The sequence below is a fragment of the Sorex araneus genome, chromosome 2 (assembly GCF_027595985.1).
Source record: "Sorex araneus isolate mSorAra2 chromosome 2, mSorAra2.pri, whole genome shotgun sequence".
NCBI lineage: Eukaryota > Metazoa > Chordata > Mammalia > Eulipotyphla > Soricidae > Sorex > Sorex araneus.
The window spans coordinates 35,512,086-35,524,982 of NC_073303.1; the positions used below are offsets into that span (position 1 = coordinate 35,512,086).

A 12,897-nucleotide genomic window follows, 5' to 3' on the forward strand; every position below is an offset into this window, starting at 1 on the left:
ATTCTATTTAGAGAGACCGATAAAGATGAAGTTTTGCTTGCCTGAGTGGAAGAGGTGACGACACAGGCTGGCTGAGAATCAGATTATCATGTGGTGATAACTGTAAGATTCAAAATAAAGAACTTTAAATACAAATATGAACTTCAAAATGCCACTTTCTGAAAAACATGTAGGCTAACGGTGATGCAGAGACATTTCAACAGAACCATTAACTAGCACAAATCTTACAGATGAACCTCCCGAAAACTAAAGCCTGATCACGGACCGCTTCCTCTTCTTCCTTTAGGGGACCACACCCTGCAGTGCTTGGGGGCTGCGCCCAGCTCCTGTCGGAGTTCGGGTGCTCGGGGGACCACGGAGATGGGAGCCGGGGCTCATATGAGCTCCAGGCCACCCAACTGTCTCCCCAGCTCACTTCTATCCTCTTTATTCCGAGCACATTTTTATCCTTTTCTTCAATGTTCTTCTGGTACCATTTTACCAAATTTATATAGAAAAACTGAAGCATATATTTAAGACCACAACACTCAGGATTAGTCTACCTAGGGGCTCCAGGGAAAACTCAGAGACCTTATTTTTGAGGGAAGAGTGAGCTGGGAGTTACTTCTGGTGACACCAGGCCAACTGAGCTAGAAAGTCCGATGCTTGGGACTGAGGGTGCTAAGGCCACCAGGGCTGTCCCTCGTGGTGGTGGGGACCATACAGTACTGGATCTGGGTCCCTGCACATACAAGGCTGCCCCGACTTCTGTTTTGAAAAGTCAAGTTTTATGGGGCTGGAGCAATAGCACAGCAGGTAGGGCACTTGCCTGGCATGTGGCCAGCCAGCCTGGGTTTGATCCCCAGCACCCAGTATGGTCCCCGAGCCTGCTGGGAGTGATCCTGAGCACAGAGCCAGGAGTAAGGCCTGAGCTCTGCCAAGTGTGGCCCCAAAACCAAAACAAACAAAAGCTTTGTTAGAACACACCCCTGTTCATTCACTCTCACATTACCCAGCTATAGACCTTCTGCACTGTAACAGCACAACTGAGTCATTTCAACAGAAACCGTTTGGTCTATGCAGATGGGAATATTTCTGTTTGGTCCTCAATACACAAAAATTAAAGGATCTGCTACTGAACAAAGTTTTTATGTGTATTCAAAGTGGGTATGCTAGATATACTCTGGCAATAAATATATAATATATAGTAATGTAATAAATATAAATAAAAAAGACATGGTTAATATATAACTGTATAAATGGACTATGAAGCTTATAAAAATGATATTTTAGAGGGCTGAAGAGAATACAGTAGGTAGGGCGCTTGCCCTGCATGCAGCCAAGCTGGGTTCAATCCTCGGCATCCCATATGGTTCCCCCAAGCCTGCCAGGAGTGATCCCTTAATGCAGAACCAGCAGTTACCCCTGAGTACAGCTGGGTGTGGCTCCAAAACAAGCCCCCCACAAATATTTTAGATACTTTTAATCTGCATCAATGTAATACTACTATTATTTTATCTACATTTTCAAGTTATGCAGGTTCCCACATGTTTGCAGATATCTACTTGCCAAATAATATCTAATTTTGAATGATACCCTACCATGTGCTGTGATAAATACAGTAAGGCACTTATAAGTGATAACACATGAAAATATTTTCTTTACATAAATCTTGCTTAGATGATTAAATAAGCAGAAGCTCAGAAATCAAGAGCATAAACAAAAACAATATGTGGCCTTGAATTGATAGAATTTCAATTCAATCCTTGGTGCCCAGAAAAATAAAAAGTAAACCAAAGAGCAAGATACAGTCAACTGGGAACAAAGATGGAAAAAGCAATCTATGACTTTATGGTCATCTTAAATATTCCCAGTCCCAATGTCATGAAGACATGAGGTTCCCTTTCTGTAACATGCATCCCTTCTCTCTAATCCAATATGGAGTAAGTGCCAAAGGCACAAATTAATACCCTTATGGTATTATTGGATTTATGCAAAGTTCCTTTTCCTTTGCTGTGTGTTCAGAATGATTTACTGGGATCCTACTTTAAAAAAAAAAAAACACCTCTTTAACACATTGTTTACCTAAGGGCAATCATTAGAGGTCTGTTTGGGAGGCAATTAAAAACACACTTTTTACCTCCTTAGTTAGCTGATTCTGAGGTACTTGATTTTCTGAGACATGATTGTGAATGGGATTGCTTTTTTCATGTCACTTTCTTCTCTCTTGTTATTTGTGTATAGGAAAGCCATGAACTTTTGCGTATGGACTTTTGGGTATTGATTTTACAGCCTGCAACTTTACTATACAAGTCTATTGTTTCTAAGTGTTTCTTGGTAGAAGTTTTAGGGTTCTCTAAGTATAGTTATAGTATCATATCATCTGCAAATAGTGAGAGTTTGATTTCTTCCTTTCCTACTTGAATGCCCTGAGTAACTGTACATCACAGTGATTCTCTAATAAAAAAATTTAAACACACACACACACACACACACACACACACACACACAGAGCTCTGGGGCTGAAGCAATAGCATAGTGGGTAAGGCTTTTGCCTTGCATGCGGTTGACCCGGGTTCGATTCCCAGCATCTCATATGGTCCCCTGAGCACCGCTAGGTGTAATTTCTGAGTGCATCTAGGAGTAACCCCTATGCAATGCTGGGAGTGACCCAAAAAGCAAACAAAACAAAACAAAACACACAAGCTCCCAGCACTGGCATGAGACGTGGGTTAGCTGTAGAGCACTTGTCTTGCATGTGTAGGGACCTGGGTTTGACTCCTGGCACCACCCAAACAACTAATAAAACACAAGCTTCTAAATTCCAACATTAAATAACATCCAGTTATCATCTAATCTCACTTTTCCCCCTTTGAAATTGTTCTGTTAGGGGCCAGAGCGGTAGTACAGCGCTAGGGAGTTTGCCTTGCACACACCAGCCAGGTTGGATCCCCGGCATCCCACAGGGTCCCCCAAGCACTGTCAGGAATGATTCCTGAGTGCAGAGCCAGGAACAACCATTGAGCATTGCCAGGTATGACTCAAAAAGTAAAAAAATAAAATAAAATTTTTATTTTACATTTTGATAAAGTCAACTGAAAACCATTCAATAATGCACTTACATCAATAAAACCTTACCTGAACTAAAATCCGTGGTCTCTGAGGAGATGGAAAAGGAACTTTATGCATAAAATGAGAAATATGCCTTTAAAAAAAAACACAAAAATCCAATTCATTCTAAAATGAATATCATACGCTACAAAGGTCAATATGTCATCCTAAGTTCATGCTCAATCAAAACCCTGTTTACTGATAATTTCAGAGTCTCTGTTGCTACAAGTAAACAAACTACCACCAAGGACCATAGTCCAATTAAAGCGGTTTCTTCCTAAGTCCATCAACTTTTCATACAGTTGTTCACATTCAACAATGTTTATTTTATTGGTGTCTGAAATAGTTTTTTTTTTCTTTGTTTTACCTCTCCCTGAAACACATCAGAGACATGAGTACTTTTCTAAAGAAGCTTGAGTTTATAACAGACGCCTTTCAATCAACTTCTCATGGTTTAGGAAACATTGAGAATTATTGGGGTTTGTTTTGCTTTTGTTTTGGGGCCACACGCAGTGATGCTCAGGGGTTACTCCTGGCTCTGCACTCAAGAATAACTCTTGGCGATACTTGAGGGACCACATGTGGGGTTGTGGATTGAACCCTGGTCAGCCACATGCAAAGCACACGCCTTACCCATTCTCTCTGGCCACGCATTGAGAATTCTCTGGAAAAACAAAATGCCTTAATTTTTGTTGCTGTTGTGTGGGGGCCATGCCCAGCAGTGCTTAGGGATTACTCCTGGCTCTGTGCTCAGGGACTATTCGTGGCAAGGTTTGGGGGACCACCTAGGGTGCCAGGCATAGGATCTGGTTTGAGGACACTCACGGCAAGTCCTACCCTCTCCACTGTCTCTCCAGCTCCACAAATGCTTTAACTGTTCACAAAGATGAACAATATACTTGCGACCAACAATAAGTTATAAATGAAGCTAATGTAGAGTAATATAGCTATTACTGGGCAAGGCAGACAGTACAGCGTCCGGCACAGGTCAGTCCAAGGTTCTAAGCCCAGCACCTCACAGTCTCCTGGGTGAAAGCTTGGAGGTACCTGAAGACCTCTGGGGGGTCTTTGGGGGTCTCCAGTAAGACACAGCCCTAGCACTGGACTCCCAGCTGCTTGCTGAAACATAGATGGACCTACCCTGACCACCACTTGCAAGGGCCCCCAAAATAAATTAATTAAAAATGAGTAGTTCTATAACTGATTTTAAGTGCCCCTCCCACCCAGAAAATGTGGGTGAGAAACTAGATTGACGAGGGTTTGTTTTGAACACAAGAAAAAAAATGCAGTAAGAGTGAAAAATGTGTTTTGGGAAATCAGCTCTTCTATTTCTTTTAAACGTTACTTCAAAATCATTGTGGTTTGAGAATGAGAACATTTCACCCAGATAGAGAACACTAGAGAATTAATTTTATACCTATTCTGATTTTATTTGCTATTTTGAGACAATGTTGGGAAATGTTTAAAAAGAAAAAGGCATGAATTAACAAGTTTTACCATGAAGGTGAGATACCAGTCTGCACAAACAAACAAAAATATAGAAATAGTCCAGAGATATGGCCCAGTTGTAGAGTGGGTGACCCGTGTATGAGGAGCCAGGTTCAATTCTGGACACCAAAAAATAAAAAGGGAAAAAAAGTCAACCCAAAAGAGAAGTTAACTGAAGCTAGAACAACACACACATCTGCTTGAATCACCTGAAGCAGTCAGAGCAGTAGAAAAAAAAATTCACAAACGCCAAAGCATCCCCTGGACACTCACAGACAGAATTCCAGGCTCAAGTAGTTTTGTGTAATGATAGTAACAATCAGACATCATCTCTTCTTCCCCTGGTGGGTATTCGCCCTGCGAGCGGAGAAGCACTGCAGGCAACAGTTCTGGCATTGTACTCTGAGCCAAGACAGCAGCACTGAACTATACTCATGCTCGCTGTCTTCTTGTCATTCTCTTCTTGTAATTCTCAGTACTTGCCAATAAATTCTCTGCACTCTTACAGGACAAGAAGGTCATTTCTCTTAGGAATGGCTCGTTGAAGCAATAACATAACCATGATGAAATTTTAGCCCCACAATGCACACTTCTTTAAATAACCTGTGTGCTCTAAGGGGAAGAAAATAGAAAGCACTTCTGCTGACTACAGAGCTCTGATGACTGACTTTTAGTTCAACTTGAGTTGTGAGGGAATTGGTGGTTTGGGATTCCCCTCCCCCACACACTGAATGCCACTAAAACAGAATGACTGGGGCCGGAGCCATAGAACAGAGTGCACAGAACAATGGGTGAGGCAGCAGCCCTGCATACAGCTGACCCAGGCTCTATTCCTGGCATCCCTGAGCACTGCTAGGAGTGGTTCCTGACTGCAGAGCCAAGGGTAATCCCTGAGTACCACTGAGTGTGGTCCCAAAACAATAACTAAAGCAAACAAAAAATATAAAATAAAATGATTCACAAACTCAAGTTATCTAAAGTAGATTTTTCTTTAAGGAAAAATAAAATGGAATGAACCTGTTGCTTCAAGAAAGATAAGCTACAGTACATGTCAATAAATAAAATCAGGTTTCCAACTGAAAGTTAAAATTTTGTACTATGAACTTGGCATTCTTTATACTCAGATCTTTCTGATGAGACAAGTGCTGATGCTAATAAATGTATTTTTATACTGATGATAAATGCAACTACCTCAACCCAAGTGAAGCAGTACTTTCCAAATAGACAATATACAGTGCTGAAAAATCATGTAGTTGTACAAATTTAACTTGAGAAGTCAGTCAGAATATGGACTTTAACATAGCTGAAGTCTAAAATACCACATTGAAGACAACGTACTAGAAACTTTGCTTTCCAAATTTTGATGCCAGGCCTAAAAAGAAAATTCACAATTTCCTGAAAATATATTCAAGTTTTTTATCTTTTCCACTTAAATCTGAGACCAATTTTAAAATTAAGCTTCATAATAACAAAAAGCTGTAACAGAATGAATACAGAAACATCTTGACGACCTAGCTACTGTTCAATGACACCAAACACTAGATTCATTAGAATCAAAAATGTCACTCTTCTCACAAATCTTTCTTGCTTAGTTTTAATAAGATATTTATGTTAACATATAATGGCTTATTGCTTTTAAATGAGTGAGCAGTAGCCTTATTAAAAGCATACTCTCCTGAGATTTAAAAAAAAAATTGAGAACCGGATTAGAATACTCAGATGGGGTAGAAAAGTACAAGGAAAAAAAATTAGAGAACAATAATATTATTTACTGAACGTTCTTAAGATAGTTCTATTATTTCCCAACTGTCTTTAGAGTCACAGCATTCTGCCTAAGAAGACAAAAGAGCTTAAGTGATAGCTGGTAAACAACAGTCGAAACACAATGAAGATACTTAGATCTCATTTGCATTTGATCTTACTGCATAAAACATTTGATTTTAAATCAGTAAAATTTTATAAAGTCTGTTCAACAAATGTTTACTTTGTAATTCCTAAGATAGTAAGAAATATTTTAAAAGGTTTATGATAAACCCAAATTATATAGAAGAATTGTAGCATTAGTAAAACAATTATAAGTAGGATCTAAAACATTTCATTTTGTTAGATATAAAATAACATGGCTCCACAAGTATAATGGAGAAATAATATCTTATTGAAACAACCAAGCCTTTTTTTCAAATAACTCTTTGTGGTATATAATCTTCATATAAAATTTATTCAATTACTAGTATAGATACATCACCTAATGGAAAGATCTAAAACGCCGAATGAAGACTTCTAACTTACTTCTCAATGGGAAGCACATGGGGTCCAGAGATGGAGTAACGGTACAGAAAAGTCAGAAATTTTCTGAATGCATCAAAGAAAGGCCAGTGAGAAAGAAGACAGATGCACTTATTAGTCTGAATTGTTTTGGAACTGTCAGACTTCCCATCTGCTGACGAAGTTAAACCCAAAAGAAGGCTCTGCTTTTCTGTGAGATTCTCCTCAGGGTATGGTTCATAGAACTGAATAGCAGCACCATAGACCTAGAAAACAAGTAATATATGTAATAAGTATGCCTTACCTTATTCTCTCAATTGCATCATCCATTAAATAATCAATGGGCAAATGATTAGGAGGCATCATAAACCTACAAGCCAGGGTAAGTGTCAGGGTCCAGGGAGATAATAGTGGACAGATACCAATTTTGGCTTCCTTTCATTTTATTGTTTTATAGTTCACCTTTGGGGCCTCCAAGGCAGTGATCTGAGGGCCCTTCTTGGTGATGATCCTTAACTAGCCCGGCTGCCTGGGTCAATGCTGGACAATGCAGCCGGGGCCTGGCAGTGCTGGGGGCCGATGGAGCTACACCCAGTGGTGTCTGGGGCCCCCCACTGTGCTGCTGATTGAACTCAGCGCCTCGCAGATGCAAGGATATGCTCATGCAAGGATATGCTCCACCCTTGGAGCTGTTTCCCGGGACCTTCACTCTTCCTTTCTTAAGGTATGTAATGGAAACCACACGGTGCTACTCCCAGATCTTCTTAATTTTGAATTGGAAGTGGTTTAACTAAATTTCATTTGGTCTATAAAAAATGTGGGAAAAAAACTGATGTATTAATATATTCTTGAGGAGCAGGTAGAAAGAAAAAAAAAGAGTGGAGGTGCTGGAAAGTTAGCTTAGAAAGCCCTGCAAGCAAGGCCCCAAGTTCTATCCCAATCGATGCATGACCCCACTCCCTAGCAACCTCGAGAGCACCACTGGGTGAGTCCCGGAGGGGCCCAAAACACCCTAAAATGGCCCCTATTTGGAAAAAAAAAGGAGAAAGGAAATGAGAAAATGCTTTGGTAGACAAAGTATAGGATTTTAAATAATAAAATATAAATGTGTGGTATACTGAGAAACCAATCAAGGGATGGACAGTAGCAGCTGATAATAACCTTGGACACAGGAATCCAGACTTGACACTACCAATCTGGGAGGCAATCAGCTGGGTTGATGGGCAGGAGCTGAGGAACAGAGCAGAGGGTGCGGGGCACAGCATGCTCAGAGAGGAGAGTCAGGTACCCACACCATAGACGCCAATCACCAAGGAATGAGGGATAGGCTGGGACAGAAGGAAGGCTGGACCAGAGGTGACAGGGTGGAGGCCATGGGCACTGGACAGTGTGGAACGGCTATCTTCTGCATCAATGCTATACACTTGAGCCCTGCTGTAACCCTATTACCTAAATAATAATATTATTTTTTTTTCTTTTTGGGTCACACCCAGCGATGCTCAGGGGTTACTCCTGGCTCTGCACTCAGGAATTACTCCTGGCAGTGCTTGGGGGACCATATGGGATGCCGGGAATCGAACCCAGGTCGGCCGCGTGCAAGGCAAACGCCCTACTCGCTGTACAATCACTCCGGACCCAATATTAAAATTTTTTTTAAAGAAGAAAATATAAATTTCACTGAGACCATTCAGTGAATTTCCTCAGGCTTCAATTTTTAACTTGTAAAATGAGAGTATGAGACTAGGAGGTTCCCAAGGGCCCCTCCAATCACAAAAGTCTACAATTCCAAAGAGCTTATGATGACATAAGTCATCATAACTTTATGTTTTCTGTACCGCTTTCTGAGTTTTACATCAGAGAAAAAGAGGAATCATTATTTGGTGACTAAAAACATCTTTCACTGGATTCACCAAAAAAGGCACCTGGGTGTATGGGACAGAGCAGATGCCTAATAAACTGTCTGGAGGTCTGACAACTACACCCGGGAGGAAAAGGCGCTCAACACGAAGTCAATTCTTCCACTGTCCCTTTTGTTATATTAAAAGTAAGACCTGAAAATGTCCAAGAAATGTGCAGGGATCACTTGCCAAAATGCACAGTACCTTTTCAGCTGAGGCTCCAGTTAACACAAAAGTAGAAAATACCGGGAGAGGGTATTTGCTATTTGGTGGCCAACATTCAATTGTTGCACCCATTGGTAAACAAAATAGGGGAACAGATTCTGGTAGTGAGAATGACTCATAATCTTCCTGAGGATACCTACAAATTAGACCTATAAAAACAACAATAAACATTAGAATCATAAACTCTAAAAATTTAGATGCTTATCATTCGAATGAAAAGGCTTTATTATTGAGCATAATTTGAAGGTCAAGATACTACCTATATAATCGTCAAATAATATGTTTTATGTTATATAATTTTAATATATATTTTTATGCTTCAAATAAAATTTGATCTTCACACATAATCATTTCTAGTAGTTTATCTTTAATATTGGTCACACACCATCCACAAAGACTAAGGCATACAAGAAAAAATATTCTAAGGAAAAATTCACAAATATTCTCCCAATAATTTAGTTTGTGGTCATGCTACCTGCAAACATGGGAACTTCACTTTGGAAATTTGGAGACCCATTATTCAGTTTGTAAGCTCTCAAAAATTCTGCCCCAGGATTTTATTGTACATCTATTAAAACAGCTTCCTGTAGATTACATATGGAACATCCAGTACAAATACCAAAAAAATACGGAAAAAGAGTCACACACTTGCAATGTCTTCAGTAGTTTCAATATAGGCTGGGCTTCTGAAAAGCCCCAAGTTATATAAAGATAATGTTTCAAATAGCAAATGAACTTCCCATTAAGTAGACTAGTATAGAGAGTGGTTTAGGCACCTTCCATTTAGCACTTTCAAGGCCCAAAATAGTAACAAATTATGGAGCCTAGAAAAATCAAAGGAAGATGAGAAAGACAGGACAGCAGACTCTTCAAAAGGTTGATCCAGAATGACAGTACAGTGGGTAGGCACTTGCCTTGTTTTCTATTTTGTTTTTTGGGCCACACCCAGTGATACTCAGGGATAACTCCCGGCTCTGCACTCAGGAATCACCCCCGGCAGGCTCAGGGGACCGTCTGGGATGCCGGGGATGGAATACCCAGGATGGCTGCACATAATGCAAGTGCCTACTCTGCTGCACTGTCTCTCCAGCCCCATGATCTAATTTTGATCTCTGGCATCCCATACGGTCCCCCAAGAGCCACCAGGAATGATCCCTGAGCACAGGGCCAAGAGTAATCCCTGCCTGAGCACTGCAGGGTGTGGCTCCCCCAGCCCCTCAAAAGAAAATAAAACTCCCTGTCTTCTTCTTTTTTTTATCTTTATCCTTAGCATTTTTATTTTATTTTATTTTTTAAAATTTATTTATTTTTAATTAGTGAATCACCATGAGGGTACAGTTACAGATTTATACATTTTTGTGCTCATGTTACCCCCATACAAAGTTTGAGAACCCATCCCTTCATCATTGCCCATTCTCCACCACCGGTACACCCAACATCCCTCCTACACTCCCCAATCCCGTCTCCCCCCACCCACCCCGCCACTGTGGCAGGGCATTTCCTTTTGTTCTCTCTCTCTCATTAGGTGTTGTGGTTCGCAATAGAGGTGTTGAGTGGCCACTGTGTTCAGTCTCTAGACCACATTCTCCCTGTCTTCTTTTAAAGTAATTTTTGAACTGTGGAATCCTGCTGATTTGCAGTGCCCACCTGCTCGCTTGGCTCTGTCCCTGGCACCACCCATGCTGCCACTGGGACCCAAGTGCCACAAAAAAAGTGTCCTTGGGCTGGAAAGATAGTACAGTGGGTAGGGCATCTGTTTTGCATGTGACTAACCTGGGTTAATCCCCGGTACCCTGTATGATCTGCTGAGCACAGCCAGGAGTAATTCCTGAACTCAGAGTCAAATGATTCCTGAGTAAGGCCAGATGTAGCCCATAGAACAAAAAATAAACCAGACACACAAAAAAGAAAGAAAAGTGTCATCTCTGCAACCACCAGAATACATCTTATATTATTTCATAAAAAAGTTATACTTACCAGCTTTGTATGATATAGTATTAGTCTTTGCCACCGATTTTTTGTAACATAAGTACACGGCTGACCCCCACTGAATTAAAAAAAAAAAGAGAACATTTATTTAAAAAAAAAGAATAATTTAAAAAAACAAGTCTCTTTGATTTCTCTACTACCTTTAAGATTCAGTACCAGATTTATGTTCAATATTTCATTAGCTATTGTCAGCCTTTCACTGGAGTTATTACCAACTTTTCTTCCAGAAGTAAAATTTAATCTTTTTCTCCACAGCAATAACATGAGAAAAACTCTTTTGTTTTGGGTCCACACCCAGTGGTGTCAGGGCTTACTCCTGGCTCTGTACTCAGGAATCACTCCTGGTGGGCTTGGGGCCATGTAGGGTGCCGGGGATCAGACCCAGGTCGGTCACGTGCAAGGCCAACACCTTACCCATCGTGCAATCGTTCTGGCCCCTCCTTGAGGAAACCTGAGCCTTTAAAACAAAACTAGGGCACAAGAGATGCAGCGCAAAGGAACAATTCCGGCTGACGAGGTGGCCCTGGGTTCAATCCCTGGCATATCTCACCCCACCGTTCCCTCCTCTTCAAATAGCATAAAACAAGTCTAAGTTGCAACAATTTAATTCTAAGTTCAGATTTTGAGGAAAAATGATTAACCAATGATCTACTCAGAAGTATACCTCCCATCTGATTTTCTCCCTTTTAGATATTGCCAGGTTTTTCTGCCGTTTTCTGTGCCAGAACTTCAGCGAAGTTTTGCTAGATCCATTTCCTATTTCCTGTTCCCTCCTGACTCCATTTCAAATTTGGTCTTCATCCCACTGGTTTCTTAAAAGAACACCTTGCCAACTTTACTGTTGCTAAATTGAATTGGTGATTTCTAGTCATCAGCTTACTCAAATTATGAGCAAGTTTTTTCTATCATTAGAGGTGGGAGAGATAGCACAGCAGGGTGCTTGCCTTGCACGTGGCCCACCTGGATTCGATCTCCAGCAGCCCCTGTGGTTCCCCGAGCTCTGCCAGGAGAGATCCTTGATGCAGAGCCAGGAGTCAGCCCTGAGCACTGCAGTATGTGGGCCCCCAACAATGAACTCACCCTCACACACAATGTTTATACGTTTAAAATAACACCCCTGTCGAAGCACTTTTCTTCCCTTGACTTTGGGGGCTTTCCACTCTCATGGGTGCCTCTGCACCAAGTCTCTGGCCATTCCTGTCTCCTTCGTAGTTCCTTCTCTCTTCCCGATCATTAAATATGATCTTTAATTGATCCCATACACTGTCCCAGGGTTTTAAATAACAGCAAGACACAAAGGAGTTTCAAATTTCTAGTGCAGGGTGTCAGCAAGACTGGAGGGGCTATCAGCTAAGCACGCTGGAAGGCAGGAGAAAAGCTTTTCCAGAGAAAAGCTATACTGTACTTGGTGGGAAACACCTATTGGCCTCCACGTGAAGAAGCAAAGGAAGTTAAGGCAAGAGAGAGAAATGGGGATGGAACTCAGGAGACATCGCCAACCGACATGCAGGTGGCGAGAGATACATTCACAGAACACACTGCCTCACCTCTTTTCGGACCCAACTCAAATACCACTTTTGCAGGTAAGAAGCCCTTCTTTCGTCGCATCAACTGGAACAAGTTCCCCTCTGCTCTGCCCGGTCCTACCTAGCCCCCTGGCCTCACTGCTCTCCCTCCACAGTACTTAGAGCAGTTGGCATAGTATATATTATCAATCTCTCACCGCCAGAAAAGATAAGATCCATGAGGCTAAGTGCTTTGTTTTGTTGACATCAATACCACGACCTAACACACAGAAATGTTCAATTACCCCTTGCTAAATGAATCAATGTGAGAATGTATTTGTGCATACATGGTAGAGTATTTGTGTGAATGGAAGTATATGAAAAAGAATCATAACAGTGAACACAAATACACAGAAAATATAAATCTATTTTAATAA

At 41.1% G+C, this 12,897-nt stretch overlaps 1 protein-coding gene across 7 annotated transcripts in view; it reads right to left on the minus strand.

Annotated features, from left to right (window-relative positions):
• Window positions 1-12,897, minus strand: part of DENND4A (DENN domain containing 4A) — a 143,598-nt gene that overhangs the window by 81,393 nt on the left and 49,308 nt on the right. For all 7 annotated transcript variants that reach the window (XM_055125269.1, XM_055125267.1, XM_055125266.1 and 4 more), the window contains exons 6-10: window positions 10,944-11,013; window positions 8,946-9,115; window positions 6,868-7,109; window positions 3,118-3,184; window positions 42-100 (exon numbers count right to left, since the gene is read on the minus strand). In XM_055125269.1, the coding sequence (XP_054981244.1) occupies window positions 42-100; window positions 3,118-3,184; window positions 6,868-7,109; window positions 8,946-9,115; window positions 10,944-11,013 (608 nt within the window). The remainder of the gene's footprint in view (window positions 1-41; window positions 101-3,117; window positions 3,185-6,867; window positions 7,110-8,945; window positions 9,116-10,943; window positions 11,014-12,897) is intronic.